The 25793-nt window shown below is 44.3% G+C and overlaps 1 protein-coding gene across 3 annotated transcripts; it reads left to right on the top strand.

Moving 5' to 3' along the window:
- Nucleotides 1–163: 163 nt before the first annotated feature.
- On the top strand, nt 164–22371 carry TM9SF4 (transmembrane 9 superfamily protein member 4). 3 transcript variants are annotated; one of them, XM_077640495.1, is made up of 17 exons: nt 164–274; nt 4022–4289; nt 5657–5834; nt 6603–6705; nt 7523–7575; nt 8022–8063; nt 8819–9060; nt 9840–9910; nt 10332–10464; nt 10586–10667; nt 13228–13303; nt 13802–13885; nt 14927–15102; nt 15207–15270; nt 15990–16109; nt 17947–18036; nt 19415–22371. In XM_077640495.1, exons 1-17 carry the CDS (start codon nt 248–250, stop codon nt 19562–19564), a joined length of 1959 nt encoding a protein of 652 aa, XP_077496621.1. In that variant the 5' UTR covers nt 164–247; the 3' UTR covers nt 19565–22371. The 3 variants fall into 3 exon arrangements, with proteins under 3 accessions (XP_077496621.1, XP_077496623.1, XP_077496622.1); XM_077640497.1 differs by having other exon boundaries at nt 243–389; XM_077640496.1 differs by lacking the exon at nt 164–274 and adding an exon at nt 1733–1836.
- The last annotated feature ends 3422 nt before the right edge of the window (nt 22372–25793 follow it).

Raw genomic sequence — 25793 nt, 5'->3', positions numbered from 1 at the left:
TCACACTTGCTTTTGTATGCAAAAACGCAAAATCTGTCTGCTTCTGCAGTTTATGTTTTCTCAACTTAAAACATAGTCATAAGAATTTGCAAACCGTTAAATAAAAGCCGACAACCGCTTATAACACGTAAATATTTCATATTTTGCACGAAAACTGCTGCTCGCAACCTTTTGTCATTGCCACTATGCAGCACCTGTGCGCTCCCATCGCCGATGACGTAACTTCCGTTCATCCTTCTTTCCTAGCATGGCGATGTCTACGCTGCGCCGATCGGTAAGTATATATTTTGGCCAAAATATCGCTTTAATGTCCAAGTGACGCATAGTACGGCAACGGTAACGCATCGAGCACGACTCGGTTTGAGCTGCGCTCAGCTGAAACAACTGTGGTAAGCAGGCGCACTCTGTGCGAACTGCTCCGATTACGTTTGTATGAGCTTCGTTCTCCCCCCATACGAGCCCCCAACAACTGGGTGTTGCGACGAAGCTTGAACAGCTCTCACGGTGTCTCTGAAATCACGTCGTTAACGATTAGGGCGTTCAGAGAGCAAAATTTGTTCCCCCTGGTAACTTAAAGCCGATCCCTTTTGCGCTTCCTCCAAGCTTGTTCACAACTGCGAGAAACACGGTAGCACGTACCATAAAATACCTACCAAAGAAAAATACCGGTAGGTGACGACCAGCTGTTATGTAGCCTCTGTACAGTCCGCAGCGTTGTCATCTACCTGACGACACCTGGTTTGTTTTACGGTTAGCGTGAAATAGCTGAATGATCGCGAGCGCAGGTTTTGGTTTGCTACTGTTCAAATAACGAAACCAGCATCGAGCTGCCGAAGTGTTAGAACTGGGCGCGTTCGTCAGTACTTTAATAGATACTCTATGAAGCTTAAAATCGCTCGGACTGCCGTGGGTACCCATGAATAATAGATTTACTTCAGACTGGCGAGAAATGCGACTCCCTTTCGAGTCGCTCTGTTTATGCTGCAGTTAAGATCAAGTTCTTCGTGTCTGCGAGAGCAATCAGTCCGAGTGCATTTTTTTTTCTTTTCCTTCTAATGCGTCACATTAGCGCGCGCACAAATGCTGATTATCCTAATAAAGTGTCCGATGTCGTGCCCTCGTTATCTCCATTGTCTCAGCGTTGTGACGTTGGCCTGCATACGGCGGTTCAGCTGTGTCGAGCATCGATTTTGTTGGTTGCGAAACGGTGCATGCGTTTTAAGCAATCTTCGACCGGAAACAGCTGTACTTGGTTCTCAACGCTCTTGTGATCAGATTACAAAGTAGTATGACTTGCCACAGGGTTTTTCCTTGCTCAGATTACCTTTGAGATGTAAATTAATATTACAGATAGGTAATTCCCAACCAATCTAGGTTTGTTTAGATATGTAATGGCATCCCCCCAATGCAACACGATGTTCCGAGGGCCATAAAAACCATAACATAGTGAGGTGTTAAGTGGCTTCATTTGCATTACCACCCTAAGAAACATGCCTTTCACTTAAGTAAACTGAAGGAGCCTTTTGTCTAGTCAAATTATAGGTTAGCTGCAAGTAGCTTTGGCCGACGAAAGGGAAAGTCTGAAAACATGTTCGGTTGGCTCTCATTGTTGCAGCTGTTTTTGCAGCCTGTGCTTTGTCCGAAGGACATTGTGCAGTCAATTCGCAGCTGGTAGCAAAGACATGGCATCCATGTTAGATTGTGCCTTTTGTGCAGCTTCAGTCGCGAATCGGCAGACGACATTGGCCAATTCTGTGTTTTCACAACACTTTGTTAGACTGGTTAGTGCAAGCCACCAGTCTCATGATTGTAAGCTGCCTTGCTTCATTAATGCTGGTATGTTTCATCCTTATTCATTTCTTGTTGTTGAAGTTAAAAGGAATGATGACCTCATGTTGTTGCCTTTTGGTTAAATTTTTGCAAGCAAATTGTTCGCACGAAGGTACCATGCCGCCAATACCTCATATTTCGACCTGTCTGTGAGCATATTTCAGCATGAATCCTGGCCACATACACTTGAGGTCTGCAGTTCATTAGCTGGCATGACTTGTCTGCTATATGTAGCAGTGCATTTAGAAGCGCTTGTACAAATTTGAATCATAATGCCTGGCTAAACTTTCATCATTATGTTTGCTTTGTTTTCAGGCATGCTCTTTCTTTTGTGCCCTTTCCCGTAAGACAGCCTACACTCTCTGTCTGCACTTGTTGCACTTCCTCTCAAGGCAAGCTTGTACGGAAGTTCGGTCTTTATAAAATTACACTTCGCTTATAACTGTCTGCATGCCTTACTCCTACTAAAGACCATTAGAGTGGTTTCCTTTAAAAAGTAATAAATATGTTTGCTGGAGACTTGAAGGTTATATGGGCATTGTAGAATTGTTCTACGTGTCAGACTTTTTGTGAAGTGAACATCACAACTGAAAGGCGAATGTGTTTAGGTGACACCGTTTTGATGGAATAGTATGTTAGTGCAGGGTGAGCAGGAAATGATCACGAAGAAATGTTGAACTGAAACAGCTGCTTCATGTACTTGTTTTCTATTCTTTCACTTGTTTGCCTGTCTGCAAGCATGCGCTACGGCAGCAGCACTCCATGTGGACAAATGAGATACATTGTACAGATAACACACCAAGGGGGCGGCCTGTTTAATGTTTCGTCATGGCGTAAACGTGCAGCGAAAATTGACCTCTGTTGTGGCATTTGCTTCATGTCACACACAGATTGTTGCAGGTGACATTTCTCGCTGGGATCCATTTCCACTCGGCTCATTGTCAGAAGTTGAGCCTTCTGCACAGCATTATTTTCTGTGGATTATCATTTTTTTTTTTAGATGTGGGTTCAGTGGTGCAGAGAATCCAGTGGGTGGCTAACGACTTAGGGTCATAATTATAGTTGTAGTGCAAAAAAGGACTAAGTGAAGAGACTAACGTTAGTGCTACTCTCAGCTAATTAATAAAAAGCCACTAACACAGCATATATGTACATACTCCTGTGCTTGAGCAACTATGCCAGGCATCTTACTGTCTGAAAGATAAGATTTATAGAAAAAAAAATGACAAAAATAATTTCATTTTGGTATCATGTAAGACTGTGAATGTGTCCCTGATGCAATCAACAATACGTGCATTTTTTTTTTATGAAAGAGTTTCACGAGCTCATGAGCCTTTCACTGTAACTTCCGGTATATAGTCTGTACCTGGTGTATAGTCCACAGGGCTCAACTTCGGGTGAAAAAAAAAAAAATTTTTTTTCTAGATTGTCCACACCTGCTACACGGTCGGCACCTGGTACATTGTTCACACCGTGTAGATGGAATTGCAATGGGCATTCCATATTGAGCAAGATTGAAAAAGCAGATATTCTATACTTTTCACCTATATGATCCACAAAGCCCAACATTTTTAACTTTTAAAAATATACAACCCGGAGGTTGTATAATACCGGAACTTGCTGTACATAAAAAAAGGGGATTGCTCACGTAAGCTGCACATCCATCATCCTATGCGGGGCCAGAATTAGTCTCAGTTTTATCGTACAATGTCAGGAACATGTGTGGACCCTTTAACCATGTGGCTGTCACCGAAAGATTTGAACACCATCATCAGTTCTTTTCATAAAAAGTCTTTAGTATCCACCCAAGCGCAGCCTAATGGCTACAATACATATAAAAGCTATACAGCTGTCACAGAAACTTCATGGTTGAAGAAAAATTCATCCTGGTTTGTAGATTGAATCCGGGACTGCTGCCTATCTGGGCAGGCAGTCTACCAGCTAAGCTGAGCAAGATGGTTTAGACATGGCAGGGTAAATCCAAATTAATCAACGGCTTGAAAATCTACTTCATCTTGGTAGATTCTCCAAAACACATTGCACTAAATCCTTACGTATTGTGAGGTCCAAATTTTTAGCACCAGCAGCAAAATCTTTCTCCAAAATCTGTGTGCGGGTTTTAGTCACTGAAGTGCAGAGCTTATTTTCGTACAGAGGTTTCTCTAAGTGTCTGCCGTGTGGCACCTCGCAGGCAGCCATGAATAGGACTGGCTGCTGCGCCAGCGCCCAGTCGTCGACCAGGCTGCTCGCACGGTGGCTGCTTGTGACGTTGCTGCTGGGCAGCGCGAGCGCGTTCTATGTGCCGGGCGTGGCTCCCGTGGAGTTCAGCCGGGGCCAGCCCATCGAGGTGAAGGCTGTCAAGATGACCAGCACGCTAACGCAGCTGCCATACGCCTACTACTCGCTCAACCTGTGCAAGCCCAAGAACGGCACGCTGGCCTACAAGTCGGAGAACCTCGGTAAGGAGGAGCGCCTTGCCACCTTTGCAGTCTCATAATATTTCCCTGAAGGAGCTCTGTAATGTTTCTCTTTAAAATGACACTGAGGACACCTCGATCCAAATTTTGTTCTAAGTAACAATTGGTTCTTTTGAGCATCCGCCTCCAATGTGGGAGGTGTGGGGTTCGACCCTCAGTGCCGCCAAGCACCCACTGGTAATACAGTGACTACAAGCTTTCCCCTGGCCTGGTGCTGAGTTTAACTGGGGTGATACACTTGGAACATGGGTCTATGACCTCACCTTGAGTAGTGCAAGACACCTTGTGCCATGGTGTACTTTGGTCAAGTTGCCCTTGCACCATGAACATTCATCTTCATCATCAACAATCAGTTCCATGGCTTTTTCTGGCTATGTTGATGTTTGTCCGGCACCAGAAGGTGCATTCATTGCCGAGAAAGTATTGGGTTTAATAAATTTTTCATCACTAGAGTCAAACTCGTGACATCAAAATCGAAATGGGTTCCGGGATCATGATTCCGTAACTCAAATGGTGGTTTAGCCTAGCTAGAGGAATCCACCCTCTAAGAAACTGTCTTGACATAGTGCAGTTTACTCGCGAAAACGACGAGTGGTGGTAATGCCTGTATTTCATTTTGCGACCTTTTCTCGGTTATAAAGTTTTTTTTTCACGAAAAGTAGCACCTTTTCATTGGAATGCAGCAACATATTGATGATGGCCCAGGTGTGTCTTGGACACCTAAAAATGTAGAAATTTTTTAATTCAGTCAAGGTTCCTTATTTCTTCTTTCCTACTAAGAATCGAGATGAAGCCAAACGTCATTTATCCTTGAGCACTTTCATACTGACAACAAAGGAGAAAAGAAAATTTGTGCACATTTTGTCCAGGACTCCCAGAGTTCCTACTTTGGGACCTCTTTCTGTCCTAATTCCTTTCCATGCATCCTGTACCTGTACATTTCTTGTTTAATAAACATCAAACCCTAATACCTTAAAAGGTAAAAAGGATAACCAGCATAGATGGCGAGTGCATTTCTGCTTGCATTGAGTAAGTTGTGCTGGTTTCTAATTCTAGTTGCCTGTATTTCTGCAAGGAAAGAGTGCAGAGGAGAAGAAAAACAGCATGAATGACATACGTTAAAGAGGTCTGGAAATAAGAAACCACACCGAAATAGGAATGACACCTGGCAGCTTGCCTGCACCACATAAACAGGAATGACATAGAAAAAGAACTGAACGTAAAATGTCCTGCCCACAGTGAGAATAGTACTGTGTGCAAGCTTCATGTAAATATACTTGGTAAGAATGCAGGAGTCCGTTGGTGTTTCTAGCAGCAGAGCTAACTGTGCCGTTTTTGATGTGGTGCAGGCGAGGTCCTCCGGGGGGACCGCATCGTGAACACCCCGTACGAGGTTCAGATGGCGGTGGACCAGAAGTGCCGGCTGCTGTGCCACATACGGGACACCAACCCTCCACCCATCTCCTGGCAGCTGGAGGACTCCCAGATGGCCGCACAGCGCATCCGCCACCAGTACTTCGTCCACCTGTGAGCAGCAGCAGCCCCACTTTCGGTGCTTGCAGCAGAGGGAGAATGAGTGGTAGTGTGAAAGAGGGAGATAATGGGAGAAAAGAGATTGGGGAGGGGAAAGTCATGCACTTAGAAAATGGCTGCCTCACTTCTGTGAATGGCACTTTAATTGTTGGCTGTATGAACATCAGTGGGCAGACACGAAAGGTGTTCCATGTTCCTTTTACTTAGAGCCTGCCTGCAGAATTTGAGAATCGTGCTTGTAGAGCATTCTGTTGTATTCGTTCCTGGCATTAGCTTTTAAAGGTTATCGTATTTTTTAGGCTCTCATTCTTTGTAGAGAGATAAGAAGTTGTGTAAATGGATAGAATTAAAGCAGTTTGAAAGTTAAGCTTGCAACTCTCCATCTCGTCTAAAATGGGAATGGTGTGTCAGGATGGATGTGAAGGCAGTAAAATATAAATATTATAAAATTGAGATTAAAAAGTTCAGTGATTTACACTGCGACATCATTAGATGTTGTATGCGCAGTTCATTTTCAAAGTGAACCACACTGTGTCCACAAGTGAACCACAATTACAGTGTTGATGGGACTGTTTGAAGCTGAAACCAGTTCAGAACGGCAGGTGTTTAATTATGTGGTAGTAGGAGGAGCTTCAGTTTAGGTCCACATGTGTACGCAAAACTCTTCCATTGTTCATACAGGTTTAACAAAGCACGCAGTCATGAAACAGCATCAGTTTACAAGCTTACAAGTCATTTAATTTTCACCTGTTCACTTTGCAGGCTTGCTGACAACATGCCTTGTGCAACCCGCTTAGAATCACTCGACAGCTCCCAACCGCTCTATGAACATGGATACCGGCTTGGATTTGTTGAAAACGACAAGGTACCATCGCCCTGCATTTTATTTTTAATTTCTGGTCAAAAGTATTGTTTTAAAAACTTGTGGAGACAGAGGCCCAATATTGTTGTCACTTCTGTAGAGGCTTTAAGAATGTGCTACAATTGGTTTGAGGATAGGATGCTGTTCGCTTTTCATCATTTACGAATAGGCGGGCACATTGTGCAAGGTGGTCTGCCAGACAGCCAGCAGCCTCACAGTTTTGGGACTTCCATCTGATCAAAACAAATTGTCAGTACCTAGTAGTGTTCCAATGCACTCAATTAGTAACTGATGGAATTTGTAATGTAAAGAAAGCTTTCTTCTCTCTATACCACATTTTTTTCTGCATAATGAGCACGTTCACATAATAAATGCAGCTCCTGCATTACTCATTAATATTTGGAAAGATTTTATTAAAGTAAATTTTATGGCATGTAATAAACGCAGCTCCCAAATTAGAACCATGTTTTCTGACACTACGGCATGTTTTATTATGCCTGTAAATATGATAGTCTCTGAAAAATGATTTCGAATTTAAAGTTGGTGCTGGTGCCATTTATTAAAGACAGTAAAGTTTGTAACGATGAACTTTGTGTGGAACATTCTTCTTGAAATGTGCTCTTTAAGATGTCTGCCAGTTCTCATTGCCGTCTGTCTAGCGATCCATCAGCGGAAGTGGAAGATACGTGTTCCTTTTCCAGCATTAGTAGCAGTCTACTGCATTTGGCTACAAACCTGTTTTTGAGTTACCATGACAAATGGAATACCTCCTGTGTTGACTCTTGTGTGTTGTTCTTCTTCTTTCCACCTGTGTTTCCAGCCGTACATCAACAACCACCTGAAGCTCATCCTCTATTACCACACTGAAGACAAGTAAGTCTCTCAGAGAAGCATATATGGGTTTGCTTTCTAAACATTCAACTGTGACTCGCTTGCATAACTCGGAAAGTTAACCTCTAGAAAATTCAAGAAAAACCTCAGTTTTATCCTATGAGATCATTAACCTCTAGAAAATTCAAGAAAAACCTCAGTTTTATCCTATGAGATCAAGCACAACTTTGATGATAAATTACCCCATCACAGCACAGAAATATGACTAGGAAAGGTGTGAGATCAGTATGCAGTTTCCCAGCGTGGTGTACCTTAAATTGTAACCTTGAATTGTCTTCTGTATAGGCCTTGTCGAAAAAATGTATCCATTTATAATAAGTAATTACGATTTATAGTGCAGGTCTGTGTGAATTTGTAGCCCCAAGGGCAGTGCAGGCACGATTCCACTTGTCGGGTTGTTAACTGGTTCATGTTATCTTCTGCCGCAGTGAGCACTTCAGAGTCGTCGGCTTCGAAGTGGCCACCAAAAGGTTTGTATCAAATTCAGTCGTCTTGTGCTACCCCTTTTTGGATTTCTTGTGCATGTGTGAAACCATTCTCACTTATTATTGCTACATTATGTGAAGTCAGCCAACAACTTAACTGGGTCACCATGCTTGTTAATATACCACCGGAATCTCAATGTACATACTCCTCAATAGCTATGCTTTCAAGGGTTATGTATGCTTACTCCTTAAAAACGTGTTATTAAAACACGTTTTTAAGGAGTAAAATTATTTATGAAACTAAAACACAAACCTTGTAGTGTGCTTCTGAGTCTGTATCAGTGCTCTCAGGTTTGTGGTTTCAAAAACGGTTCCAAGTGGCAGAGTTGAACCATTGACCTGAATAGTAAGAGCTTGAAGAGTTATGTAGTTGAGCTATGGAAGAGCGCAGAAGCACGCTAGTAGGAATGCGTCCCGATCGCATCGATGTTGCATGGCTCTGAGTTTCTTATTATAGTGCTAGGTGGCACCAGTTACCGGGCACAAAACATTCACTGCTTATGCTACTGCTAATAATGTTTGGTCGATGCAAGTTGCTCAATGCTATCACGTACTGATTATATGACTGATTAATAGCCAATCTGTTGTAATCGTATTATTCAGTACTACAAATACTATTTATTCCCAAGTTACGCATTTTTCAAGCGCGCTCCTTATGTAGTCTCTGCAGTATCATATGCCAGTTAAACAGAAGAGTATATTTTGTCTTTTTCTTTGGCTGCCTTCTTGGCACAATGCAGTGTGCACAAGGACTCAATGAAGTTCCTGAAGGGTGGCGGCTGCGAGTTTGACTCCAGCCAGGCACGGAAGCAGGAAGTGAACGAGCAGGGCATCACGGACCTGTACTTCAGCTACGAGGTGGAGTGGAAGCAGAGCAGCATCCGATGGGCCTCCCGCTGGGACACCTACCTGGCCATGACCGATGTCCAGATCCACTGGTTCTCCATTGTCAACTCGGTCATCGTCGTCTTCTTCCTGTCCGGTGAGTGAGCACAACAGCCTCCTCCTACTTTTCAACGTTGAATTTCGCTGGGAAGGGGGAAAAAAAAGAAAAAGATAGAAAGGGTCTGTATTCCAGGTGCGTGAAGGATTGTGTAACAGCAGAGCCGGAAATGTATGCATTGTGTGAGGGAGAAAAAAACTCGGCTTTACAGTATTTAAATGGGCACTGTGTACATCTCAGGTCTCTAACCCCTATATTTGCTAGAACAGACACAAGTTTTCGTTTTTTCCACGCACAATAACAGATTGGAATCAGCTAATTAAACCATTGTCCCATGAGTTTTAACAAATTATTGCTATATTGTGTTCTTTTTTTTTGAAGTGTTGCGTTTTCTTTGTAGTTTGATTGACTTGTTCGCCCACCCTGCTTGGACTCAGTGTCCGCAGTATTTTGTAAATAAATAAATAAATAAATAACTAAGTTTTGAAATAAGGTAATAATAACTCATTGGCATCCCCCCAATTGTAGCCATACGGCTACAAAGGAAAGCTATACAGCTTTTTTAGATACTTCGTAGTTTGTAGAAATGCTGTGGCCTGGGCGAGTGACTTTTTCAATGTGTAATCCTCAAGCAGATGCGCATAATCTTAGGAGCCATGCTATCTTGCGTCTTTGGTTCTTCAAACATCCGAGATCTGAGGCTTTACTGCCGCGACAGTTCCTTGGCAGCTCAACGACACTGCTTCTGCTAGCCCATATTCCCATTTTTAAAGCAATTTCGTTTCATTTATTTTTTTATTTTTTCATCCTTGTTGCAGGCATGCTCACCATGATCATTGTTCGGACACTGCGGCGAGATATTGCCCGCTACAACAAGGACGAAGACTCGGTGAGTCTTGGAGTCTCCATTGGTTACGTTGATTACAGCCAACTTGTGACAATGAACTTTCTTGCTGCTATCTCGTGATAAAACGAAATTTCGTGAAGTCAAATCGAAATTATGATTTCTTGGTTTGTTGGTACCAAATTCTCTCTTGTCTGGGCCTGCAGCGTAAGAGTTCAGAGAGGTGACTATAACATCGTGTTGTCCAGTAGTCTTGGCGGGTTTCAGTGCAGTACTGCAAAATGGCTGCAGAACTGAAGGAGTCTGGAGGGTCTCTGTTAGAGTTCGGCTAAAGCCTGTTTGGCCTGCACATAGAAGTATTTTGTACCGAGGAAGGTGAAGTGGCCTGAGCAGTCTGTACCAAGGCTGGACAACCTCTTCTCACCTAGCTCCTCCATCTCTCTCCGTTGTTGTCCCCTGCGCTCAGGAAGATGCGATGGAGGAGACGGGTTGGAAGCTGGTTCACGGCGATGTCTTTCGGCCGCCGCAGTACCCGAAGCTCTTCGTTGCCGTGGTTGGCAGTGGCATCCAGATCTTCTTCATGATGTTCATCACAATCTGTGAGTATGGAAGAAAATGGAAAAAACAATCCTCTTTCCTCTGACTATCTGTATTTGATTTGCTTTTGCGCGGGTTTGGATTAAATGGCACTTTCTCTCTATTCTTCCCCACCCCCCCAAGTTTTTGCTATGCTGGGCATGTTGTCACCTGCCTCCCGCGGTGCTCTCATGACTGCTGCCATCTTCCTCTACGTCTTTATGGGGTGAGTGAGAGTATTCAGATATGACAAGGAACGTGCACATCTGAAAGAGGCCCCAGAGCACTGTTGTACAGGCTCGTGCAAGAAGTGTTTTCTTTTTTTGTTTGTTTGAAAAGCAAATAGTCATTTGCTTCGATTATTTTGAAAGCTAATATTTCCAGTACTTTTGGTGAGTAAAAAGTGCTTGAATAATACAGTTATGCATTTTCAAAACCATTTCTAATCAAAGCTTCAGAAAGGTCACTGTTATCGTTGGGAAGATGAAAATTAGAGCTTGTCGTGGTGAAGCTGAAGACAGTCAGGTTGGATTGGTACATGGTATATCAGCAGTCTCTTGCCGCGGCTGTTGTACCATGTGGTCCAGTATCACTATGGATTAGTAGTTACCATTCTGCCATCATATGAGCATCCAAAGTGAGAGATCTAGTATCACTTGTCAGTGTTAGTAATGGTTTTCCTGCTCAACATCAAGTTGCTTTGTCACATTTAGCATGAATCATTGTCAGAGTTTTTCATTCAGCATGGGAGTGGTAGGGATATTTACGCTTATTGTTCTAAATCACATTGGAGCTAACTTAAGAGGATGATCAATATTAATCAGTCACTTGATGATGTGACTTCGAAGGCACAGGCACAGATTGGAAGGCACAGGTCAGACGTGGAGTGCAAACTCGGTCAACAGGTGGAAAACAGCAGGGTAGATCCAATACATAGGAATCATCTTTCTTCAAAAGGAAGTGAAAACCTACTAGAACTAGCTTTGTATTTACTTGCCTCTTGTTCTCCTCGGTTTACATCTGGTTCTTTGCATTTGCACAGACCTCTAGAAATGGTTTGTCTAATTGGCTATTGGCATGTTGGTAATCGTAGAGGTTTTTGTGGCATCTCCTCTCGTAGAAGCAGCTATGGCAGGGACTGACGAATGACCAAATCGTGTCATGAGATTGTGGCGGAAATGAAAAGATCTTGCCTTGTATCGTAAGAATTGAGCACTGTAGTGTTGAAGAAATGAAGATTTATAATTTTTTATCTCACGTTGAAGATAGCACAAAACAAGCTGAAATGACACCGAGTGATGATATTTAACCATTATCAATGACCACTTTACCACACCTCTGCAAAATATTAGCACTTATGCTTTTAAGTGCAATGTGTTTTTTTTTTCCTCTTAGAAGTGTTTGTCATTTTTTATTGTAGTTCACGTTTTATCTTGTGTATCCTTCACATCACCAATGAAGTGCTTTGAACATTTGTTAAGATGGCGCCAATGTTCTGACTTTCTTGGTTGAAGCAATAGCCACAGTACAATAAAACTGTTGTCGATGAGACTAAAGTCACTGTACCGCAACATCCTTAGGTTTTGGAAACTCAGATTGACACTGTGCTGTAATAAACTATATAATTACTGTCTGGCCACTGGGCCCATATTAGTTTTCAGTTCAGCGCTTTTGCTGGCTTGCTATTGCTGTTGCGCATCCTGATCTTGGTGTCTCGTGCTCTGTAGGCTCATTGTTTTGCTTTGCTGGGTCATCGGCTCGTCTGGCAAGGATATTAGTTCAATTGCAGTATTAGTTGAACAAGACGACGATGTGCAGTGCACAGCGCAAGAGAGTGTCGCAGTTTAACACGAGGTGTGATAGGCTGCGGCGTTAGCTTAGTGCTCTGAGTCTCTGTAGACTCATTGTTTTGCTTTGCTGGGTTGTTGGCACATCTGGCGACGATATTAGGTCGATGTGCAATATGCAGTGTGTGAGATTTTTTAATTTGTCCGATAGCAGTATTAGTTGAAGAAGACGGCAATGTGCAGTGCATAGCGCGAGAGTGTGTTGCAGTTTAACACGAGGCGTGATTGACTGCGGCGATAGCCTAGTGCTCTTGCACAGGGGCCAGCGAAGTTGATCTGTTTGCGGTGCCGCGGGTTCGAATCCAAGTCACGGCAAGGTTTTTTTTATTTGTTTGTTTATAGTTTGGCTCGGTTACACCGACTAAGGCAAAATGGCTCGACCCACAAAAGGGAGCATAAGAGCTGCGCTCTAAAAATATCTGGTAATAGTCTTGTACAGCATTTGTAACAAAACCATTGCGGGATGGGGTACCTTGGACACCTTGCTTCCTGTTGCGATGAAAAATTTGGGTCCTTAAGATTTAGTTTTCGGTGTTTTTAGCTCCCTAACGGACATTTTTTTTAATGGTGCCGAAATGGTCACTTAGTACCCATACTGTCATCTGTCTGCAAAACCAGAAAAATGCTTTGGATAGACCCTACTTGCCTGAAACCGGACGCAGAGTGCCAGAAAATACATGACAAGCTGTGGACTCCTCAGGAGCTGGAAATGACGGTCTCCTTATGACGAGCCGTGCTCGCCGAACTCTGCTAGGGGGTTAAGGCCCTTACATGTGACCCTGATTCCATAACAGCCAATGCTGAAAGTCCTATCACATGCGCGAACACTGACTTTCCTTTCTGTGAGCTCGACATATGCCATCGTGGGCATTGTGTATGAAAATTGTGAAGATTTTCATCACTACAGTTTAACTGGTAACCTTTTGCCTCACCTCCTAGCCTGTTTGCTGGCTACTTCTCGGCTCGTCTGTACAAGACCCTTCGTGGCGTGCAGTGGAGAAAAGCTGCCTTTTTGGTAAGCACCACCTTGTTTTCTCCTGCCCACGCTGTCGTCTTTTGCGTCCAGCAGACTTTGTTTTCAGTTGGACTGCAGCTGATGAATGGTAGACACCTTAGTAATTTCGACTTTGTGCCTTTTGAGTCTTGTTGATCTGACATTCCTTTTCTAAAAGAAGTAAGAAATTGAAATTTCAGAGTGAAAGCTGCATATGGAGTTTGTCAGGTCACTGAAGTCCTCTCGTGCCAGAAGTATGTGTGCAAAAGTAAAAGGCGTGAAACATCGTAAAATCTATGCAGACGGCATGAGCATGGTGACCTTTTTCGGTGGTAAATATTAAACAGACTGTAGTAAAACCATTTACAGCAAGTGGTACCACGTTTTAGAGCAAATATAACTATTCAGAACTATAAAAAATAAATGAAGCTATTGAAGCTGTTTGAATTTGTGCTTAGGTGTGCCCCAATAAATAGCACCTTTTATATTACAGCTCTTTGAACCTTTTTTTCTTTGCAGACGTCATTCCTTTATCCGGCTATAGTGTTTGGGACCTGCTTTTTCCTCAATTTCTTCATTTGGGGAAAGCACTCATCAGGAGCGGTGAGTTGGCTTCTTATTTGGGTTGGGTTAGCATGAAGCTCTCTTTGTTTTCGGACTTATGTTTTACCTGATGACGGGTCTTGTGGCTGCTGTCTAAAGTTCTCTAATGCTATTATTTGGAGAGGTCTACACTCAGCTACAGGCTTATTTTTTGGCAGTCAAGTGAAGGCTACAGGGGCAGAGTATCTGTAATTGTGTCATTCCGCCAAACAGTTCGGCCACACGATGGTGTCACTGGCTGCCTGGCGCATTGCTCTCACTGTGGTACATTCACACCATCGCTGGAGCAGCTGGCACTATCTATAGAAGTGTCTTGGAACTCGATGTGCCTAGCAAATTTATTGCGATATAGAAAACTGGTTCTTCCTTGACTTTGAACATTGAAAGTTGCCAGTTGTATTAGACATATGCCTTATTTAATGAATATTGACATTATATCATGAGAAAACTAATAACTGCAAGTGAGGACCGTACTGCACTGCATAGGAAGAGAGGGCATGTTTCTGCTTCGTTGCTTGCACTCCAATGCCAGAAAAAGTTGTCATGGCATATTGTTTAGAATTCATTTGTTTACTTGAGCCTTGTTTTTTTTATATAGTATCTGGTAGATGTGCTCACTGTCATCTGAGCATCCAATAAACAAGCTCAGATCAAGCTGATGTCTATTTTAGAGAGAAAAAGTTTCCAGCGGAAGAGACTAGTTACAGGGCCTTCATAAGCTATTTTCTCGGTCATCTGTGCTGTGGGGAACGTTTCGTGACATAAGACGACTGTGCTCCACATTTCAGTTTACTTAATTGTCTGCCTGAAGAACTGGTATGCAGTGAAAGCCCTCTGATTGCTCAACAAAGGAGCTCTGACTTTTAACAAAGTTGTCGCCTAAAAGTGTGAAAGCTTGAGAGAAAGCAGCAGTACCCAAAACATTGCATAGCCGTGCTTGACTCTGCTTGACTAGACCAGCAGAGTCTGTAACAAGCTCTGGACAAAATGGTTGGCTGCTTCCGTTCTTTTTAACTGTGGTGTGGCGCTGTTGGCATGCAGGTGCCCTTTGCCACCATGGTGGCACTTTTGTGCCTCTGGTTCGGCATCTCAGTGCCCCTGGTGTTTCTGGGCTACTTCTTCGGCTACCGCAAGAAGCCCTATGAGCACCCCGTGCGCACCAACCAGATCCCGCGACAGGTACCTGACCAGGTCTGGTACATGAACCCGGTCCTCTGGTATGTGAACACACCTTCCTTCCCCCCTCTCTTACCTCCTGTCTGATTTCTTTCTTCTAGATTTGTTTTTTTTTTATTCCTATTTTCTTCTTTATTTTTTCCAGCACACTGATGGCAGGGATCCTTCCTTTCGGAGCCATGTTCATCGAGCTCTTTTTCATCTTCTCCGTGAGTGCAACTTTCGACAGTCTCTGCTAGCTGGAGCCAAATGGATTAATATGACCTGCTTTCATTTCAGTGTGTTAGCACTGTAGTACTCTATTAGTACGCTGCCGCTGTCTGTCTGCCTGTATCTCTATGTGCGAGAAGCCTCCATTCTGCAAAAGCGCCCGCCGTTTAATATGCATCGCCCACCTACACCCTCCAAAAGGCCTTCACCCACCTATTTATCTACTTTTACCCTTTGGAAGCCTGTGGCAAAATTAAATTCAAAGATGCAATGGGGAGATGATGAATGTCTAAAAACGAATTCTGTCCCCTCACCTCTTTCATTTCATTTCTCCATTCTGCCTGCTATCCTTTATTTCCGCTGCCCCAGCTCAGGTGCTTCAGTATCGATGGCAGATGCCGGGGCTAGCAAAAGTCTTTTCCTTCTTTTTTATTATAATTTCAATAAAACCACTTACTACTAAAAGCGAAGTGTACAACCAGTACTGCCAACACAGATTTGTCGGATCATATGTATGAAGGACGTGATGGAAATTTAGGTGTACGGATGGGACTTAATTGGAAAGATATAGGAGAGGCCTTTGTCTTGCAGTGGACTAGTCAGGCTGGTGGTGATGATAGTGTTGGTTGTGTCGTTACCTGTGCATTTTTTTTTTACTTAAGAGTTTTGTTTCTCAATCTTTTATTGTTTTGTTTTCTTTTTTCCCCTTCTATTTCAGGCCCTGTGGGAGAACCAGTTCTATTACCTGTTTGGTTTCCTCTTCCTGGTGTTCATCATCCTCATAATCTCCTGCTCCCAGATCTCTATCGTGATGGTCTACTTTCAATTATGTGGAGAGGTGAGTTTCAGCACGATCATTGAGCGTTTTGACGCAGTCTTCACTTCGAAAGGCTCCGCTATTTTCTTGCGCTTAGGCGTACGCCTCTCCCAAGCCTTTCCGCTTCCTTTCATGTATTAAGATGAATGTATCGTGTCAGAAGAATACCTTAAATTTTTATATTATCGTCCTTGTCTGTGTTTTCCTTCGTTGTGATTGTTTCGTCTGTGCTGCAATTTATTATTAATAATTTACCAAGTAGCTTAGCAATCCACCTTAATGACGTTAAACTTACTCTCTCCAAAGATAGGTGCTCCCCGAGCCTTTGCGCCGCAGCTCATGTGCGCGAAGGTAGAGGGCACTCGCATCTCCTCGTACCTTGTGCTGTCCCATGCTGATGATGATGCTCCGTCAGGAGTAGTGCAATGCGCAGCGTTGGTCTACGCAAGGACCCACCCCAGAAATCCTGGATACTGCGTCCTATGATTTGTATACAACAGCTTGCACGGTGCCTTCGCTGACATCTTTCTTTTGCATAAAGGGCGACTCAGGTCATTCCTCTGGCAGTAGTATGAACGCACGATCATGCGTGCGCAGTGCGGTCACATAACTGTATACCGCACTAATGAGGTCAGAGAAATTGCGACAACGGTTACGGCACATCTGAAATTTCAGCCATCTGTGCAGAGAACTTTCTGGCACGCATGACTCGGCTTCCGCGCAGATCTGGAGTATAAATCGTGTCCGGAATTTCTGCGTCCAAAAAACCTTGTCAGCAATTTTTATATTTAAGATCAGCAGCATGCAACAAATCGCATGGTAAGGGCTTGAGACTATGATCCTTAGTGCACTTTGGCTTGCTGCTGATTGAAAATTGCCTAACACAAGTTTAAAAGCATCGAATTGCCTCGTGTTTTTTTTTTTTTACTTCTAGATTTCCAATCGCAAACTATTTGCCCCAGTTCAAAAATATTCGCTTCACTTTGAAACTATTCGAACAAAATAGCTATTTGCTTCATATTTGCTTCGAACTGGAAACTCACTATTCGCACATGCCTGACTATTTTCATGTTGCAGAGGCATGCAGTGTAGCGGTCTTGAATGTGAGCTGAGCATCACCGCAGACTTAAGTTGTACCTGATCATATTGGCATTTTTAGCTTGTATTACTCGTGATACACCATGTCTTACAGGATTAGTGCTCGCATTGTGCTGCTGTTGTGGCAGAACCGTTAGACAGGTGATTCAGGCACACTAGATAAGAAACTGAACTCCTTTTTAAATTTTATTTAATTCATCCCCTTTCTCTTACTAGAAAGCTTGTAATCTCTGCAGGAAGTGTGGTAGAGTAATAGGCAGTTGAGGGCAAGGAGCAAAAAAAGAACGTATGTACCACTGTATTAGCAGATTCAGCAGGAGTTTTGACATTTAGGACGGAGAAACAGTGGGGCAGTTAGGAATGTGATGGAGAAAACTGTTAATGCAGAAAAGGTGAAGAAGTTGGGAATGTCAGCCATGCATGTGGCTGATGTAACACTGCATTTTATGTGTTGTTTTACTGATGAATGGCGTTTGGTGTTGAATTGGAAGAAAAGGAAGAAATGAGTTGAGATACTTTAGAACACAAGTCGAAGTGCATGGCGTGCAAGTTTAGGCAAGAGATGTGAGACTGCCCTCAAAGCAGCACAAGAGTAGAACACAAACGTACCCAAAGTAGCTATGCACCTTTATCTCAGTGTGATGCAAGCAAGCATAAAGTCAGCATTCAGATTTTCCCAGTAATGTTTACAGGCCTGCTTTCTCATCATTGTCGCGGGGTTGCCTGTAGTAATGCGACCTCACATCTTTTCTTGTTTTAGAATTACCACTGGTGGTGGCGGTCACTTGTGGTGTCTGGAGGATCTGCAGTCTACGTGTTTGCCTATGCTGTCTTCTACTTTGCCACTAAGGTAACATTGATTCACTGCACCTTTTTCATTGTTATTTTGTTCTTTACACACTCTATTAGAGATAAACTAGTAAGAGTGGAAAATTCGTTATGCATGTGGTTTCTTGAAGAAAAAAAATTGCAGATTCTGTTATGAATATTGCAGAATAATCACCTTGACTGAATAGGAGTGAGAGATTGCTGAAATGCACTGTGTGGCTTCATGTTCCCAGTTGCTAAACACATTTGAATACCTTTAGAGCTCCACATGTCCGTCGGGTTAGTTGTGAAGCTGCATTTTCAATTGGCATTACCAGCAGAGCTGTCTGCTGTCTTATGAATGTAACTTCCTGGTTATTGACTTTGTCAGAAGTTTTCCCCAGTTACCCGACTGTCGCTGTTTTGTAGCAAGGTGCAGAACTCGTGTCAATTCATTTTCCCGTCCAGATTCTCGGCGTTTCACTAATCTCCTCACTAACAGTGTTCAGTGCAGAATTTCCTACATTTAGGGATTGAAGTGTTGAAGGCAGTGTAGAGAAGAAAACGATAAGGTGTAGCAGTTTTCACTTTTTAAGATTTTTTTGTATAAGAATGTAATAAACTTGAGTGAACACTTAAAGTGCACTTATAATGAAGCATCCTGTTTGTACGCTATGCATACATTTGAGGCACAGTTTTTATCTTCTATTGTGTGCCAGAACGGTTCACCCAGTTGAAAAAAAAAAGAAATACTATGTCATATCATATCCTCCTTGATCTTCGAAAACAGCTCTTCACGCTGCTATTGTCTATAACACTGCAGTGTGCTTTTTGCTTTGGTTTTTTTGCTGCATGTCCAGTTAGGCCTGAATGATATGCGAACAGTGTCCGTGAATGAAACGAAATATTTTACAGTCGTATCTTTAGTTCCAGTATGCAACTAGCCTGGTTCATGTAACTGGGTAAAGGGTCTGCCGAAGTACATATTCATAAACTGGTTGTAAAGCAATGTCTCGCTGCAAGATGGAAAAGTATCACATATGCGTGTTCACGTTTCATTCCAACCTGACTGTACCTACATGCTTTTAGTATCATGATTCTATTTCTGGACCACACCTGGTCATTCATAACAGATCATTCATTCACCATGACGTCATGAGCATGTACTCAAATTGCCACAAAACCAGTTCAGTGAGCTAGATGAGTGGTGGTACACTTGTAGAGAAGCTATGCAATAAGCTACAGCTATTACATTTTGATTAACATTAACCATGTCCATCACTTATACCACCAATTTTCTTTGCTTTGATGAGGGAACTCAGTTTTTCGGTGAACATTCTGTTTTCAAATTTGACTCGCTGTCACTTCACAACTGCCTGGATTTCCCCTGACGGATGCCTTCTTCACGCTCTCTTTTGCAGTTGGAGATTACTGAGTTTATCCCGACGCTGCTTTATTTTGGCTACACCTTCGTCATGGTCCTGACCTTCTGGCTCCTGACGGGAACCATTGGTTTCTACGCCGCATACTTTTTCCTGTGCAAGATCTATGCTGCCGTCAAAATAGACTGAAGCAGCGCACGGCTTTGCAACTGCGTAGCTGTGTGACAACCAGCAAGCAAAGGGCAGCATCCCGTAGAGCTCGCAAATCGACCAATTAACTCTCTCTCTCTCTCGCTCTACGTTCTGGACAGCGGAGAAGAAAAGGGAATGACAGGACTCTGGGAAAGGGGACTTCTGAATGTGTGCGTGTGTGCAACCACAGGACAGACGAGCGAGGACGGAAACTGTTTATCGCGTGGAGCGCAGAGATGAGGGGTGCCGCGTGTGACGGACGCTCCCTATTGGTCAGGGAAGCGTGCAGTCCTTTATTCATCTTCTTTCTCTGTGAATGTGCGAGTCCTCGTATTTTCTGTTTTTGTTTTTGCATGTAAATGTTGTCACGATGAGGTAGATGGCTGGAAAAAAGAGGGGTAAAGTTGCAGGTTCCTTTTCATCCTCTCTCCCCCATTACCCTACAACTATCTCCACCTAAACTAGTAAACAGCACTGCTTAGTGGCACCGGAAACTCAGTCCTTTCTCCCATTTTTTTCATTTAGGGCAGCAGTCATAAAAGCAGGTCTCATGTTTCGAGTAGACATTTGAGGCGAGCAGAAAGTTTGTGTGTGTGCCAGTCAAAGATATCTTGTTCTGGGATTGAGCTCAACCTTGAGCTCTTTGAGGTACCCTTGAGACAGCGTGAAATACTGTACTCACTTGCGTAATAGATGCACTTTTTTTTTCTCTGAAATGCCTGTGAAAATGCAGTGGGCATTTGTTACGCAGTTAAGAAGGTTGGATTCATTTTCCAGATGTGTCGATTATGCAAGTAAATGTGGTAACTGGGTGGAATGGCTTAATGTTTTGTGTCTCTTGCCTTTGAGAGTGCAAGGTGCAGTGCATGCATCTGTGACAGGAGTGGCTTGGTAGATGCGCAACTTTTAGAAAAAAAGAGACTGATCCCTATCTTGTAGCATGCAAGTGATGACAATGATCCGTTTCTGTTGACGCCATGACTCCTGCCGAGAGGGGCTATTCCGTGGGCATGCCATTGAGTGCAATTCTGCGTTTTTACCCAGGCATGAGCACTATGGCACACTGCACAAGCTCTCCTAAGAGTGGTGTCATTTGGATTTTCACTGTTGTTGGGTCATCTTCAGCAAGATTGGCTCCACGTATCTTACAGTGCTGTGCTTGAAAGCGTGTCTGAACTTGCGGAGACACCATGTGCATCATAGTTAGTGGCTTTTTACTCATAGCTTCACTAGGACTAAATTTAATGGTCAGAAGTTCGTGTCCATGATTGTATAGGATGCTGGTGACCTTTAGTCCTTGCACTTGGCACCCAGTGTGACTCACATGACAACACCAGTGACAAGAATATGAAACAGGTACTGAAAATTGCATTATTTAGAATGCCAATTATGTTTGAATTTTTGATTTTGCAGGTTCATAACATTGCTAAAGTTTGTGGGGATAGAAGGGCTTTTCAAATAGGTGACTGTTTCAGTAGTAGGCACCGGTACTGATGGGTGCAACTTTGTAGCAGGAACTTAATGATGACAGCGGGAAGCATTGAACATGACTTGGCACTGCAGTTTCAACTGAAATGCAGCTGTACATAAAGCCAAGCTCACTTATATACCTTTTAAAAGTGTTAGTTTTTCTCACGGCCACTTGACAAAAGACTTGCCAATTTCACCAGAAAAAGAGCAATACTTACTGTACAGTGCTAAGCTCCACAAAAGCACTTATCAAGAAAGCCACTTCACTGGCATGCTTTCACATTTGTACCCAGCGTTCTTGGCGACAGATTGCTTGCTTATTGCCATGCTCGGAGATTTGTCGAATTCATTTTTTTTTTTTGCAGTTTTCCGCATTCCAAAGTTAAATCGCAAACAGTATTGGTTTGTTAACATTCTGCGCAGAGCCACCTTTAATGAATTGCCTTGCATCAGTATTCCCCTGTCTTCATTTAATTCCTTCTGCACAATTGTCTTTCATCAATGCACGTGCACATAGATTTACTTCTATGTTGTTAAATAACTTGTGCTGTAGAATGGACACAAAATGCATGTGGCCTACATGTTATATGTCTGGGTAAGCAGCATTGTAATAGGCATAATGGCATTTGCACCAAACTGTTTCATGCATCTCATCTGTGCACTACTAATGGCTTTACTTCTTCACTCGGGCTAGAGTCTCTTAGCGTCGAGAGCGGCATGTTTCTACCGTGCGCTGCAGCTGGTTATGTCATAAGCTTGCCGCTCGTGTTACTTTTCTTGGAAGTGCCTGTATGTAAAAAATAGCTGTGAGTGTGCCGTCTGGGCAGGATCAGTGCACTGTGTTATGTTGGCGTTTAAATGTGTGCAGTCTTGTGGTGCTTTTAGCCAAAGTAGTGTGCTGGCCCAAAAACGAGCGCATGGGCAAAATAGAGCTGTGAAAAAATTTAAATGTGGCATGATTTAGGGTCTGGCTGTCCCACTGCTATCCAAGAGCACCTTCAACCTCCTGAAAATGTTTATGGCTGAGCATCTCGGTTTATTATGATACAGTATGTTCTAATAAGGGGTGTTGAGCAGCAGTTTTAAGCCAAGACACTTGCATTTGACATTTGGCCGTTCAGGGAATTTCTGGGACTGAATTGTGGCACTTTTGAATTGTTCATTACCTTGCAGTTCTTTTTTTGCCTTGGATGAGTCAGCGTGTTATTTTATGGCACCACCATATGTCTCTGTGCAACTTCATTACTTCTCAGTGCATTGACTTCTTGTGTGCTTTGTAATTTATGATGTACATAATCTCTCATTTGTACAAGAAGGTATTCTGATTTCCGTAACTGCTGTCATTATTTGACAATGCGGCAACTCTGTTGTTCAACAGCACTGCCAGCATTGCATGTGGCGCTGCTGGACCTAAGAGGACGGCAGGAACACTGTCACTTAGACTACAGCATTTGTGCGAGTATTGCGTCGTAGCCAGCGCCATCAATTTTTAGACACACTGTTCTTATAGGAAAAGGAAGGCATAGCACTTGGGAACTGAACTCATCATTTGCAATGCTGTGAGGACTGCGGCAACCTAAGCCAATAAGAACGGTGTGCACTGCAAAATGTGTTCCTTTGTACCCCTCACACCACGACTGGCGGCTGCCATCAGTGGGAAGGAAAGCACCAGTGTCCAGCTGCTGCACGTAGGAGACTCGACTGATCCGGTGGACACCATGCTTACAAATGGCGGCACACAACTTTGCCTCCACAGTGCTGTGTTTGTACGGACTTTCTCTCCGAATTTAACTAGTGGATGAAATGATAACTGTGCTTTCAAAACAGCATGCTGAACTACCTTTTAAATTACTGCAATAATTGTTTAAAAAATAGTCCCTACACTGCTCAAGTATTTGAGGGGCTATTTGCTGTCTTCCTTGGCCCTGATTGGAAAAGAGAGCTGTACCTTTCACAGTGCTGCAAACGACTTGTGAGATGAAATAGAGACTATACCTTTGCCACACGGACAAATGTAATGCCAAGAATTAATTACTGCCCTAAATTTTAATATTCAGGTGGTGTCACGCACATAAGTTTAATGGCATTTGCCTTTTTTGAAGCCGGGTATTAAGGCTTTCCCGTGGTCCCCCTACACTTGGCCACTATCTCAGCGCGCTTGCGCATGCGCAGCAGACAATGCAGAAGACGACGGCGCTGCGCACAACGTTACTAGACACCTTTAGCATGTCGTGTACCGTGTTATCGTTGCTGGAGTACCGGGAACCGGCACGCAGCCAATGCGCATGTGCAAATCGCCTTGACGGCGCCAGGTATACCTGGCAGCTGGCCTGCAGCATCGGGACCAATCGGCACGTGCTCACCGGCAGTGGGCGGGCTCCCAGTACTCCGGTTACAGTGAACTAGAAGAGGGAAAGTATTCTAGTACACTGTACTCCGGTAACGGTAGCACGGTACACGGTATGCTAAAGGTGTCTGCTATTGGCTGCACCACTGGCCAAAGACCCCCAGTAGGCCTCAATTCCTTGTGAAAGCACGTGGCTTCCGGCACACTTTTTCACGTGTAGCTCGGATAGCGAGGGCCTCTCCTACAGTAATCTAAAAGGTGTAGCCTCTCCTGGGCGTTCTTTTCCCCATGGCCGTCCCCAAGCTGTTTTAAGCATCAAATGCTTTTAACTCCCGGTTTCGGCGAGCCTTTGGTGATGTTGACGCCATAACGGAGGAAGAACACGGCGCCGAACCGGAGGCGAAACTGAACCAACCTGTCTGTCTGCCCCCTGGTGCCTACGTGCTGCGCTGACTGCCTTGACGAGGCCAGGGGCGAAGCCAGCGTTCGGCGCGATGAAGCATACGCTGTGTCTAGCAGCCTAAGTGGCGCACGCGCAGTCCTCGCGACGTGTGAGCGAACCGAGAGCGCCGCGCGTGTTGTGCAATCCGCGCGCCCCCGGTCTCGTGCGGAGCTAGTGAGGGGCATAGCTATCTGAGGTACTCCACGCCTCTCCCTGAAAAAGACTAAGGAAAATTCGCTTGTCGGGCGAGAGAAACTGCTTGTAGAGGGTACGCCAGAGAGAAGCGTGGCGAAATCGCTTGATTGCGACGGCTGTAGCTCTCCGGTTGACGAGTCTTTTTCGAAACGTGTTTTCCACAGGGGCGTCCCGTAGACGATGCCTGACGACTACCGTAGCGTAGGAAATTTTACACGAGAAGAAGCATGAAGTGCTGTTGTCCCCGTCCTCTGCAAACTCGGGCGAACATCGAGAACCGCGGTGAACCGAAGGGAGAACATATACCGAGCCTGAAGTGAACTTAGCGGAGACCTTTTCGTTCGAACGGCCAGCAGTGCTACGGAAGCGAAAGGGCGTAACACAGCTTTCCAAGCCTCTGCTATCGGGGCCTAGATCAAGTTTCTAATGGCAGCACCGTGTGCGCTACAGCGGTTCGTTCTTGTTTCGGCGGCTTTAATCGTCGCTCGCAGACGATAAGACACGGGGTGTCCATGAATAAACCGCGGATGTTATGCTTGCGTTGGGGAACTTGCGCTGAAGTTTGCGGTGCCGATTGCAGCGCCATAACACTGCCTAGCGAGAAGAGCAAGCAGTTTTGGGTAGTACTCTTCCGCGCCACCTTCAGGCGCTTATTGGCGTGATCCTCCGCGTTCTGTCGAAGGCGCACGTGCCGTGCGTCAGCTATCTGGGCTACGCCGAGAGAAACTAGGCAATGAATGCTGTCAGCCAAACGCGGGTATCTAATTACGCAGAATGTGTTCTCGCGTTTGCAGCGGCCCAAGCGGCTGACAAAAGCAGTTTTGAGTCACCGAATGGAACAACTGCAGTGCCACCTTGGCAGCGCAGCGTCTGGCCCGTTCTGCGCTTCAGCGAGGTCTGCGGCAGAAGTGCTTCGTACTGTGATGTGGCATGACCTGGACGAGACCCATTTCAAGAATGCGGCAAGCACAACCCATTCTAGACAGCTGCTATGCCAAGTACTGCATAGCATTTCATGTTCTCAACGACGATAACGTTTTTTTAAACAGTCGAATTTCGTTATGACGAAATGGTTTATAACGAAACAATGTATATTACGAAGGAATGATCATTCCCATTGGACATTCAGTCAACAATCGCCGAGCCCCTTTAACTTCTTTATAACGAGGTTCAACTGTATAGGACTTGCTAGCGATTAAGTCGCCGAGCGTGTAACAGATTGCGTCACTGCGAGTGCGCTTGTATATGGTTGCTGCGTCAAAGCTACCCCACGACACTTGTACTAAATGCGTGGGCGTAGATATTTACATGGCATCTTTCATTCATTCGTTGTGCAATTTGAATCCTCGGCGGTGTATTGCTGCAGCCGTGCAACGGAGCCGCATGAATGGCGAGTTTGGAAAACACGACTGTGACGGCAGAGGCAAACATAAATGGTCATGCACAAAGGTGAGAAAGCGACCGAACGCTTCGCTAAGTTCTAAGAAGAAGGAAGCGCTGCGCCGCGTCAGGCTGCTTTAGGGACGTCGAGCGCGCAGCACGAAATATAGAAGCGGCGGGACGCAAGCACTAAAAGCGACAAACGATGCGGAGAACTGTCTCTAGCTGGAATAGAAGCGGCTCCTCAAGCTGCGAAAGCAGCCAGGGAAACCAAGCGCGCCGCCCAGCTCAAAGAACAGAAGCGGGCGATGACGGCGTCACGTCCAGCAGTGAGGGTTGATACCTGAATGTGGCTACCATATGAGCAGCCCTGTAGCCGCCGCGGTGGCTGA

Source organism: Amblyomma americanum, chromosome 10 (assembly GCF_052857255.1).
Source record: "Amblyomma americanum isolate KBUSLIRL-KWMA chromosome 10, ASM5285725v1, whole genome shotgun sequence".
Lineage (NCBI taxonomy): Eukaryota > Metazoa > Arthropoda > Arachnida > Ixodida > Ixodidae > Amblyomma > Amblyomma americanum.
Note: the sequence above shows the minus strand (reverse complement) of the source record. Positions and strands in the feature narration are given on the sequence as shown.